The 12608-nt window shown below is 36.5% G+C and overlaps 1 protein-coding gene across 5 annotated transcripts in view; it reads left to right on the top strand.

The window, feature by feature from the left end:
- The first annotated feature begins 351 nt into the window (after positions 1-351).
- The window catches only part of THOC2 (THO complex subunit 2), a 118364-nt gene continuing 106107 nt past the window's right edge, over positions 352-12608 (top strand). For 3 of the 5 annotated variants that reach the window (XM_081277144.1, XM_081277141.1, XM_081277143.1), the window contains exon 1: positions 352-468. In XM_081277144.1, the coding sequence (XP_081133270.1) occupies positions 398-468 (71 nt within the window). In that variant the 5' untranslated portion in view covers positions 352-397. The remainder of the gene's footprint in view (positions 469-12608) is intronic. The other 2 variants (XM_081277142.1, XM_081277140.1) reach the window with 1 other exon arrangement.

Raw genomic sequence — 12608 nt, 5'->3', positions numbered from 1 at the left:
CTCGTTGAAGGTAGACGAAGTGGCTTATTTTTCCCCAGTGTCTAGCACGTATTGGGTGCTTGAAAAATACGTGTTCGAAATAGTGGTCTGGGGTAGATATTACGCAAGACGGTAAGGTCTACGAGTCGGCCGGGGTGTGGCATTTGTTCTGTTCTAAAGGGAAGCAAAGGCGAAGACGGTGCGGGGCGCGGCCAGCGTAGTCACTTTGCAAAGGGCCCAGGAGTCTCTGCTATTTGGTTGGCTGCTGGGCCTCAGGCTTCCGCAGGGTGGGAAGGAAGGTGGGGCGGGAAATCGAAAACCGAACTTGCAGCTCCCGGCATTCCCCGTGGGCGGTACTCCCCTTTGACCCCTCGCTCGCGTGCTACACATCCGGGCCTCTGTTACTAGTCAGGGGAAGATGGCGGCCGCAACTGTGGTGGTTCCCGCAGAGTGGATAAAGAACTGGGAGAAATCAGGGAGAAGCGAATTGTGAGTATTCGGGCCAGAGGTGGGCGCAGGGCCTGGCCGAGACAGGGCGTCGGCCATACACTCAAGTGTAGTGGGAGGTTGTGAGTGTCGGGGGGGGAAGATGTGCCCCCTCCCCCACCCGGTGGCGGGCGTGGATGGTTGGCTAGGAGTTTCGAACTCTGGGAGGAGCGGTACTGGTAACTGCCGTCGGCCTCCCTCCTTCCTTGACCTCCTCCAAATCCCTGCTGTCCGCAGCAGGTCAGCTTCCTTTGGCCTCTTAGCAGAACTCTTGTTTCGTCCCTGCCGGTCCCCACGCTCCCGCTCTGTCTCTTTTTGTCCCCCTCTTCGCTTGAGCTCACTTGGCTCCTTTCTCTTTATGGGTCTGCGCCGGAGCGATTCAGACTTTCCATTTTTTTCTGTTCCATTTCTTCACTCTGCACCCGTTCGACTCCGCAGTTTGGAGCCTGCCGCCTCCTTTGCACGAAGTCCGAGGAGGGTGAACCGTCCCGGACTCTCCCCTTCTCTCCGCCCGCCGCCGAGAAGCCCGGGGCGTCGTGAAGAGCCCCGTTTGGCACCTCTGGTCCTCCGGGGGAGCGGTGTCTTGGACTGTCCCGGCCTTGCGCAGCGCCACGGGCCGTGGGGAAGAGTGGCCGCTATTGCCGTTTCCCCGAAGACCTATCGGCATTTCTTTGCTCTGTCTTTTCACCTTGGAGCTATTTCGGGTTGGATTCAACTTTTGTCATTGAACGTTTCCTAAAACCCATTTTGTCCTGGGACTGTAACTAATTCTGGCAACTCTCCAAGCTTCTCTAGCACCTAGGATAACGCGTTTCCTTTAGTCACAAAACTTATTTTTCTTTTCGGTAATACAACAGTAGTTTGCCATACCGGCGATTTCCTCGCCCATAATTTCAGAGCTCCGCCCCTCCCCCCGAAATAATTGTTTAAGCAGTAAAACCACAGATTTAAAACCAAATAATTTAGTTCTACTTTCCTTCTGAATCGCTTTAGAAGCTAAAAGTCAACCCTGTATGATATTAATTCTTGTTAGTCATTTTGGTCGTCCCCGCAATTCCAGTAACCAGTTTACTGTTGCTGGTAGGAAAGATACGAATCTTTGGAACTTTGTTACTTGGAACCAAGCGCCAGGAACGCGTTGCCCGGTCTTGCTCTTGTAATGTTGCCAGCCTATATTATGGCTTACTCTCCCCGCCCCCCCCGCACTGTTTTATGAAACTTAGTGTGAGCTCTAGAATTGGATTGCCTGAATAAGCGGACGTCTTAGCCACTTAACTAGCTGAGTGACCTTGGGTAAGTTCCTTAACCACTTTGTTTCCCCTTGAGTAAATTGGGAATAATAAGTACTCAAAGGATTGTTGTGAAGACTAAATAATGCCTGTAAAGCACTTGGCTTATAGTAAGTGCTCAAGTGATGGCTATTAAAAGTAATATTATTCTAGCCTTTAGATATTTAAACTTCTCAGGACAGCTTTTGCACTTAAAGTCTGTACCACTCGGGTTAGCAATTAATTGATCTCTGACTCCTTCATGTGTATTTACTCTTGTACTCTAATGAATTGAGAGGTCTTTGAAGGATAGGGATTATGTCTCATATTTCTCTTGGATTAACCCCCCCCCTTCCAGCATATACTTATAATGCTTATTGGTTTATTGACTGACAGATAAACATTCATTTTTAACTGTTAGGAACATTTTTCAAATCCTCATATGTACTAGTTAACAAATCCAACCAGACCATCATCATCATCTATCTTAGGGTAATCCCCTGAAAATGGATAAATTGGTTCATGGTTGTTTTATTTACCTTTAGAACCAGATCATCTATTTAGGGGCTTTCATTTTTGTAAATTGCTTAGTGTCCTCTTCCACTTTTAAATTTTTTTGTGGTGTTTGTACATTCTTTTTCGGTGAGCTACATCCCTGGCCCCCAGGTGCTGTTTTTGACATTTTTACTATTGTTGCTTCCAACTTAGAATGACAAATATTGGGCTGGAAGGTGAGCTTCTGCTTGCTTCTGACTGGCATTGATTGGAAGAAGACTAAGAGATGTAAGAGGTCAAAATACCTAGTTAAAATAGAATTTGGGGTTCACTTTATGTGTATTTACATGATCCATGCTAACAGTCATAGTTCCTTGTGTTAAAGAGCTACTTTAAAACTGTTATCAGCACTTATATGCATGAAGTTATTGCTTGGCTTATGGAATGGGGTTTGAATTATAGTAGGTACAAATCAGTATGGTCAGTTTTATAACTGTATTACATGAAAAGAATTTAAAGTTATATACTGAAATATTTTAAATTGACACACCACCATCCAGTACTTCACTTTCATTTATTTGACTTCTTTTTTCTTCTGTGAAAACTTCATTACATATAGCCTACTTCGGAGTTTATCTTGCTAAAGATAGATGTTAGCATTTTTATTTTATTAGAACAAATAGTATTGTAAACATTACCAGAAAATCCTTTGTCTGAAAAGAATGTATCTTAAATATAAAACAGCATCTGGAGGGGCTGGGGTTGAGGCTCAGTGGTAGTGCACTCATCTGGCATGTGTGAGGCACTGGGTTCTATCCTCAACACCACATAAAAATAAATAAGTAAATAAATAAAAGGTATTGTGCCCATCTACAACTAAAAAAAGTGTGTTAAAAAAAACAACGAAAAACAGCATCAGAAAACGTTAAAGACAGTGCAACCAAATTATTAGTGAATCCACTTATGGATTTGGCTTTTGGACTATGACCAATATTTCAAATTGTTTCTTATGTATTTTTTTTTCTTTTTAACAAGCAGATGAGATTTTACTTGACTGAAAATTATATATATATATATATTTTTTTTTTTTTTTTTGGTGTTGCTGGGGATTGAACCCAGGGCCTTGTGCATGCGAGGCAAGCGCTCTACCAACTGAGCTATATTCCCAGCCCCTGAAAATTATCTTTTAAAAAATATATGATGCATATCATGAGATTGTTAATTAATTTCTTTTCTGTCACTTCTTTTTTATGATACTGGGGATTGAACTCAGGGATGTTTTACTACTGAGTTACATTCCTGGCCATGTAAAAATTTTTTTAAAAATTGAATACAGGGTCTCAATAAGTTGTGCAGGCTGACCTTGAACTTGGTGGTTCTCCTGCCTCAGCCTCCCAAGTAGCTGGAATTACAGGTGTGGAACTTTATGCTGGGCTTCCTGTCTGTCACATTTTACTAGCATAAGTTTATTCTGGGAGTTGTAGTCAACTACATTGTCATACTGTTAAAAGCATCATGAAATTTGTGGGCATTTTATAACTAACAAAGATGGCAAATTCTTAATTATGCCCCATGAAAGACAACTCTCTATAGATAGAAGATCTTGGCTTTGAAGAATAAGCTTTGTTAGGTAATTATGCAGAAAATTAAAATTGTATTTTGTCTATTAGACTGGTACATCCATTGCATACCTAGCTACCCTATTATGTTTCTAGAGATACTGATTGTTTTTAATGATAAATTATTAAACTCCTAATGTGTTCTTTCCCAAGGGGTATCAGAAAGGCCGAGGAGGAGTACCAAAACATAATTTAAGTGTTCTTTTCAGTAATACTTAAGACTGTGTCTTACAAGTTTCACATCTAATTGCAAACCCTTTCAAATTCTGCACATATATAAGATATGAATTTAATCACTCTAATTTTGGAATTAGTTTTTTTTTGATAATTTCATGGGCACATAAGACTTACCCATGATTAAAGTAATAAACTTGCATGTAACTGGTATATCCAGTGGAGAATTCTTTTTCTTGTAGAAATCATTAACTCAGTGAGTTTAGCATTTCTTTGTCATAATCTTAATGGACATTTGATATTCCAAGTTCCTAATCTGAAAATGCTATCTTATATGCTCTCAAAATCAATATTTAGTCTAATTTTGAAATGCTTTCATTCATTGAGTACCATCTATTTATCTGTTTGAAGAGTTTTTTCTTTAAAAATTTAACATTCCAGGGCTGGGGATGTGGCTCAAGCGGTAGCGCGCTCGCCTGGCATGCGTGCGGCCCGGGTTCGATCCTCAGCACCACATACCAACAGAGATGTTGTGTCTGCCAAGAACTAAAAAATAAATATTAAAAATTCTCTCTCACTCTCCTCTCTCACTCTCTCTTTAAAAAAAATGTTTAAAAAAAATTGAACATTCCAATTAGAAGTTTTTGTTAGATCTTATTGATTATTGATAGTTTTAATAAAGTTTTAAAATTTAATTGCCAAATGTTTTAGATGTCATTCTTTTTCTTCTGCTTTCAAATGATTTTAGACATTGCAAAACTTAGTACATTTAGATGTTTAATAAATGTCATCTGATGTGAATTTCTTGGAAGGAAGTAGGGGAGATATAATTGTTCTAAGAAATTTTAGTTTTGGTGGTTGAATGCTCTCCCTCCAAAAAAAGAGTTGCTCTAAATTCAGCTGAAACTTTTACTGAAACCTTTTCTTTTTTTCTTTTTGTAGTTGAGATGGACAGCATGACTTTATTTTATTTGCTTTTTTGTTTTTGGTATGTGGTGCTGAGGATCGAACCCAGTGCCCCACACATGACAGGCAAGCACTCTGCCACTGAACCCCAGCCTCAGCAACCTTTTCTTAGTGTCTTAGTTTTCACTTGGCATTTACTTTCTCATTTCAACCTGTATTCAGAAGTTAAATCTTGGTCTGTCTTCCTGGGAAGAGAAATACATTTTTCAGAAAATGTTGAAGCAATATTAGGAGATTATCTAGGCTACTGCTTTCTTTGTTAAAAAAATATTTCATAATGCTTAAACATTAAGGTAGAGTGAATGCTATTAATATATTTGTGCTTTTTCCTTACTGTAAATGCAGAAATTTCTTTCAAGTCTTTTAAACATTTGTTGTTTGCTTACTTTATAAATGCATTTTTCCACAAGATAAAACTATTATGTCTCAATATTCATTTTTATTTTGTGGTACTGGGGATTGAACCAAGGGTCACTCTACCACTGAGTGATATCCCAGCCCTTATAAAATTTATATTTTTTTGTGGTGCTGGGGATTTGAACTCAGGGCCTTGCGCATGTGAGGCAAGCACTCTACCAACCCAGCTATATCCCCAGCCCTAAAATTTGTGTTTTTGAGACAAGTTATTGTTAATTTGGAGGCTGGCCTTGAACTTGTGATCTTCAGCATTCTGAATAGCTGGGATTACAGGTGGGGGGGGCACCATGCTCAGTAACAATAGATGTAGCACTTTGGTTAACCAAATTGAACCTTTTTCATTCTTTCTTTCTTTTTTTTTTTTTTTAAGAATTAAGTGAAGCACTGGTGAATATCAGCCTTTTATTTGTGAGGCCAAGTTTGAGATGTGAGGCTTATGTCATATTTTCTTTTTCCTGGAAGATGGGAGTATAAGGTGAAAAGCTAAATATGTACATTTAGAAGTATTCACAAAATACTTCTGAAGTCCTTGGAAGAATTTAAGACATTTTATCATTTTATTCAGTTTTTCACTGATCTTTGATGGAAAGTAGATTCTAATTTTATTCTCAGCAACCTGAGACAGTATCTTCACAACAGCATGAAACTTTTAAATGTAGAAAAAAAAATTGTACAGTAAACTCAGATATTTGGAATATATTAAGCAACTAAAATAATAATTTGAATTTGGACTGCATCAGAAAATGTGATCAATTTAAAAGCCATATTAAAATGGGCAACTATTGGAGGTCATTTTGTGTCCTTTCCATAATTTAGGCTAGGTTACTAAAACTGACAGATGTGGTAAGGCAAATGCAGCATTGAAAAACAATAATTTCTTTAAGGATACTTGGTGCCCTTCTATTTGTGATTCATTAGGGAAAGGAGCACATAGATAAATCTATAGTAGTTATTGGGGGAAAATTCTTAGTGATTACTTTGTTTTCTCCTATAGCTAAGGAATACTGTGTGTATAGTTATGCAAGTGAATTGATTGTAATAACCTATTAATGATTCTGTGCACAATTTGAACAAATCTTTGAAGAGAGATGCTAATTAATAACTGATGAAGACATTATGATCTGCATCCTCATGAATATGTTTGTGGCCTAGTGAGTGACAATATAGAATTATATTTCAATTATATCCTCAGGTTATGTAATGATGACTACACCATTAGGTAGGAGTTTGGAGCACTGACACAACCCCCCCTCAACAATTGGAAGGCTTATTGAAAGAGACATGTATTAAGATTGTTCAAAGAAGTAGAAAATGAAGCTATTGAAAATGTGAGGAAACAAATGTATTTGCCACCAGAAGGCATTTTAAAGATTAATTTCTGTTTCTATAAAAAGGAATTTTTGACCTTGCATTTTTGTAGTCTGAGTATAAAGGGACAGATTAGTTATTGGAGTCTGTTAAATTCTGTCAAAACACAAAGCTTCCTACTATTACATTCTAAAAGGAATTGAGTTATAGGGACATTGAGAACCATAAGGGGTTAATATCTTATAGTAAATATTGAAACAACTTTAAAATTTTTTCTTTATTGAAGCAATTTAGATATTCTTTTTTATGTATTTACTCTCAACAAAAGAACTAAATGGTAGACATTTTTAGGTTATATTCTCTGATAATCTGAAGCAGATTTTATTCTTATGTTGCCTGCTGGAAGAAAGATTGATTTTGTTTTATATTCCATACAAACTTGTTGTAGGTTTAACATTTTGTGAATGTAGAAGCTTAACTAGTGTTCTTAACTCCTTGGAGGGCCTGTGTAGTTTCCAGAGAAAGGGTTAAAATATTGGGGATCAAATTAAAACCAGTTTATTTTACCACTTATAAGGTACTCTTATGAGTTTTTTTCTTTTTTAAAAGTGTATACATTTAAAATTTTTCCATTTTTTTAGTGGTGTATTATATTTATATCTAGTAGTGGGATTCTTTGTTATATACTGATACATGCAAATGATGTAACAATATAATTATGTCAGTATTGTTTGTATTTTTATTTGAATTGATACAATAATTGCACATATTTATGGGATATGATGTGATATTTTGATACATGATGCATAATGATCAAATCTGGGTCATTGGTGTATTTATCACATCAGACATTTATGATTTCTTTGCAAGGAACATTCAAAATCCTTTCTACAAGCTATTGAATTTTTTAAAAATGGGAGGTTATTAAAAACTTGTACAGTGAAGTTTTCAGACTTATGCAAATTTAATTTAATAATTGCTTTCCATTGACCTTTTTATTCTTTGGTTTTGAAAATAATTTTGTGACAGATGTGAATTGTTGACCAGCAAAACTTTATTCTGTTGATTTTTTTTAGAGAGAGAGAGAATTTGAATATTTATTTATTTTTTTTTAGTTTTTTAGAGGACACAACATCTTTGTTTATATATGGTGCTGAGGATGAAACCCGGGCTGTACGCATGCCAGGCGAGCACGCTACCGCTTGAGCCACATCCCCAGCCCCTATTCTGTTGATTTTTTAACATCCTTACCTTGCTCACTCTGATGATAGAGTATTAAAATAGTTAAAAGACACAGAGGTGAGCTCCAAGGATATGGGTAATCTGCAAAGTAGATAATCTCTCTGTGGATGATGGTAAATGTGGCATCATATTTAGCCTTAGATGTGATGTATGATTATGTAAGTCTTAAAGTTATTTGTGTTTCATCGACTAGAAAAAGGATAGCTAGATATAAGAATAAGAAATTTGTGTATGTACATTTATTGGTTTGTTTCATTTTCTTTAAACTTGTAAGGAAAAAATATTTTTTTTTCTAAAATGTGAATTTTAACAAAAATACAGAATAGTGCATAAAACCTAAAAGAAGAGGTTGAAGAATCATTGTAAAATGCACAGGCACCTGACTTATACTCATTCAAAAAACATCATCTCCCTTCCTGATGAAACCCTTCCAACACTGTGGTAACCATTATCTTGACATTTCTGTTTTTTCTCTTTGGTTTTCTTTATAGTTTTACTACCTAGTAAGTTTAATATTGTTCTTGAACATGATATAAATCAAATCATAAGTATGTATTCTATTGTATCTGGCTGCTTTTGCTCAACAGTTTTTTAGGATCCGTTCGTGTTTGCATTTTCATTTATTTTTGTAGTTGCAAGATATTCCATTATAAAGCTGTACAATGATGTGTTTATTTCTTATGCTTTTGATGTACATTTTTGTTTTTTCCAGTTTTTGGCTATTACCAGCAGTGCCAATAGAAGAAAATCTCATGTCTTGGTGTATGCAAGCATGGGGTTTTGTGGAGTATATACTTGAATAGATTTGCTGAATTATAGATTACAGTTAACTTCAGCCTTACTAGATATTGCCAAACTATTTCTGTGTGTGATCGCACCAGCAGTGTATGAGAGTTGACCTTGTTTCACATTCTCACTAACATTCAATACTGTCAAACTTTAAAAGTTTTGTCCATATGATATACATGTATGTATACGTGTGTGCGCGCGCGCGTGTATATGTATTTTAAAATTGTGGCTTATATTTTTTTAATTGCAGCTTATATTTCCATTGAGCATCTTTTCATGTTTTGGTCATTTGGCATTCTGGTTTCTTTGTGTGAAGGGCCTCTATATTTCTCTTGAATTATTTTCATTTCTTTTATGGATCTGTAGAGGTTTTTTTATAGTCTGCATTTGAACCTTTTGTATTACACTGCATTTGTTGCAATTTTCTGATTCTTTGGCTTGAATATCTACTCTTAAAATGGTGACTTTAGATGAACAGGAATTATTCATCTTAATATAGTCAAATTTATACATCATTTGCTTTATGATTAGTACTTTTTTTGTGTTTAAGCAATCTTTTTTGACTCCAGGATAAATGAAGTTATCTTTCTATAATCTTTTGGAAACTTAGCTATTTTTCTTCTCATTTTTAAGTCTTAAGTGCCTTGTGTTGAGTTTTGCTGTGAGGTTGGGTGCTATGTGTTGCTGTGATTGAAGTATGTAAAGAAAATCTTGCCTCACACAATTTAAGTACTTGGCAAGAGGAGGATAATTTTATTAGTTCTTTCAGATAATTGTATGTATTATTCTTTGATATTATGTCAAAATTCTATCAAGTGGCATTAACTTTTCTCCTTTTTTTTTTTTTTTGAGATAGTCTTGCTGTATTTCCCAGGTTGATTTGGAATTCCTGGGCCCAAGTAACTGCTCCCTCCTCCCAAGTGGCAGTTTCTTGACAGTTTGTTGCAATATTGAATTTGAAACCACATTAGTGAACTTTCTGTACTTTGTTAAATTAAAACTCATTTGTTTCTCTTTCACTTGGAGTGGATCTTTTATGCATGCTTTCATTATTTTGAGACATTATGCATTGGTCAGTTGGAAAGTTTTCATTCACTGAATTATGCAGCTTTTCCAAATATTGGCACACTTCATTGTATGATATCAAACACATTCCTTAATATCTTCACTGAGTTATCAGGAGAGTCTTTATGAATTGGAAAATAGTCAGTCCCATGGTGGCAGAAACAAGTTTTCCAAAATTCTAGTTTTTGTTTGAAATCTTAAATTTTTTATTATTGGCAACAAGTACTCTGTTGTTTTCCTTGAAGTGACAGACTCCGTGGTTTCATTTTTGAGAAAGTGACCAGCTAAAGATCCAAGTCTAAGTAACCATAGTTTAATTGCTAGTCATTCTTTCAAGTAAAAAATGGTGTTCCATAAAAACAAGATAGTTCAGCTTACAATTCAAATAGTTGGACAAATGTTTTTCCTATAGACAAACATGGTATTTTGATGCATGGCAGAAATTATGCATACTTCTCATTTTATTATACAGACTATTGAAAAGACTTTTTCTTTAAAAGAGGACATATTCCTAGGGCTCAGGATTCTTTTGGGGGTGATGGTGCTGGGGATTGAAACTGGGGCTTCACCCATGCTAGGCAAGTGCTCTGCCAGAGCTCAGGAATTAATAATAACTTTTTTATTTTTTAAACTTTTTGGTGCTGGGGATTTTTTTTAAAAAACCAGTGCTACTATTTATTTAGACTGAAAGTGTGTTACAGCCAGTTTGGGGGAGAAGACCAAGATTTTAGGGTTGAGTCATTTTTCATCTGTTGTGTCAGGCATCCAATGCATAATATCCACTAAGCAGTTGTAAATATGATTCTGGGAGGGATAAAATCTGAGGTAGTTAATAGTTAAGAACACCTGAGAAGTGGATTAGATCAAAGAAGGAGGGAGAGAAGTGGGGGGAGAGAAGGAGAACATTCCAGTGAGTCATTGGACAAGCAAGCATAGGTCCCAGGGTGGAGATTTATCTGAGGAAGGAAGAGGACTGCACTGCATCCTTAGAGCACCTCTGCCATGGAGCTATACCCCTAGGCCAAAACAAGAAAAAACCAAGAAACAAAACATGTAACATAAGATCTACCTTCTTAAAATTTTTTAAGTGAACAGTAGAGTTTGTTAACTATAAGCATGGTATAAGCATATCTCTAGATCTTTTTCATCTCCCAGACTGGAAATTTATACCCCTTAAACAGCAACTCCTGTTTTCCCCACCCCAGCCCCTGGTAACCAGCATTTTACCTTTTGCTTCTATGAGTTTGAATATTAATACTTACATGGTAGAATCATTCAGTGTTTGTCTGTGACTGGCTTATTTCACTTAGAATACCGTCTTCAAGGTTTATCCATGTTTTAGTACATGGCAGGATTTCCATTTTTATGACTGAATAATCATTGCATATATGTACAACACCACTAACCATTCTCCTATTGATCTGTTTCCACATTCTTGATTATTGTGAATAATGCTCCAATGAACATGGGAGTGCAGTTGTCTCTGAGATCCTGATTTCAGTTCTTTCAGGTAAATACCTAGAATTGGGATTACTGGATCACATGGTAGTTCTTTTTCAGTATTTTGAGTAACTGTCATACTGTTTTCTGTAGTATACCTCATTTTATATTCCCACCAGCAGTGCACAGGAGTTTTAATTTCTTTACATTCTTCCCAACACTTATTTTCTATTTTTAACAGAAAGTTTTGTTTAATATATATATATATTTAGTTGTAGGTGGACACAATCAATACCTTTTTTATTTTTATGTGGTGCTGAGGATCGAACCCAGTGCCTCACAAATGCTAGGCGAGCATTCTACCACTGAGTCACAACCTCAGCCCACTTATTTTCTATTTTTTTATTCCCTAGGACTGGGGATTGAACCCAGGGTCTCATGCATGCTAGGCAAATGCTATACTACTGAGCTACATCCCCAGGTCTTATTTATTTTACTGTAAAAATAATGGTCATTGTGACAAGTGAGAGGTGATATCTCATTGTGTTTTTAATTTGCATTTCTCATGGTTATTGATGTTGAGCATCTTTGAATATACTTGTTGGCTATGTTGTCTTTGGAGAAGTATCTTATAAGTCCTTTGCACTTTGGGCATATGTTGGGGGAGGATATTGGCAATTGAACCCAGGGACGTTCAAACACTGAGCTATATTCCCAGCCTTTTTATATCGAGACAGGATCTTACTAAGTAATCCAGACTGACTTCAAATTTGAGATCCTCCGGCCTCAGCCTCCTGAGTAGCTGGGATTACAGGTGTATACTATCATGCCCAGCTCCTTTTGCCCATTTTAAAGTCCTGTTTTTTTTTTTTTTTTTTTCCTGTTGTTGTTGGAGTTTCTTTTATGTGCTGGATATTAACTCCTTATCAGATACAGGTTGAGCATCCCTAATCCAAGGTACAATATGATTCAAAATTGGAAATATTGAGTCATGACATGATGCCATAAAAATTTCACACCTGACGTCAGATGACAAGTTACTTAGGTATACAACAGTTTATTTAATGTCTCCAAGGGGGGAGGATTCTTTCATCCCCCTTTCATTTTTTGATTTTTTTGTCTGCATGTGCCACATGACCCCCATGTCCAGATTATCCTATTGGGCATGCACACAAAGAGTAATAAAATGACATTTGTGTGGTTCATTATACACAAACTTTTAAAAAAAATGTGTGGTACTGGGGATTGAATCTAGGGCCTTGTGCTTGCTAAGCAAGTGTTCTGCCAATGAGCTACATCCCCACCCATTTTTATTTTTTTTATTTTGAGACAATGTCTTTCTAAGTTGCCCAGCCTGGCC

The sequence above is a fragment of the Spermophilus citellus genome (genome assembly GCF_964194105.1).
Source record: "Spermophilus citellus genome assembly, chromosome: X".
Taxonomy (NCBI): Eukaryota; Metazoa; Chordata; class Mammalia; order Rodentia; family Sciuridae; genus Spermophilus; species Spermophilus citellus.
Note: the sequence above shows the minus strand (reverse complement) of the source record. Positions and strands in the feature narration are given on the sequence as shown.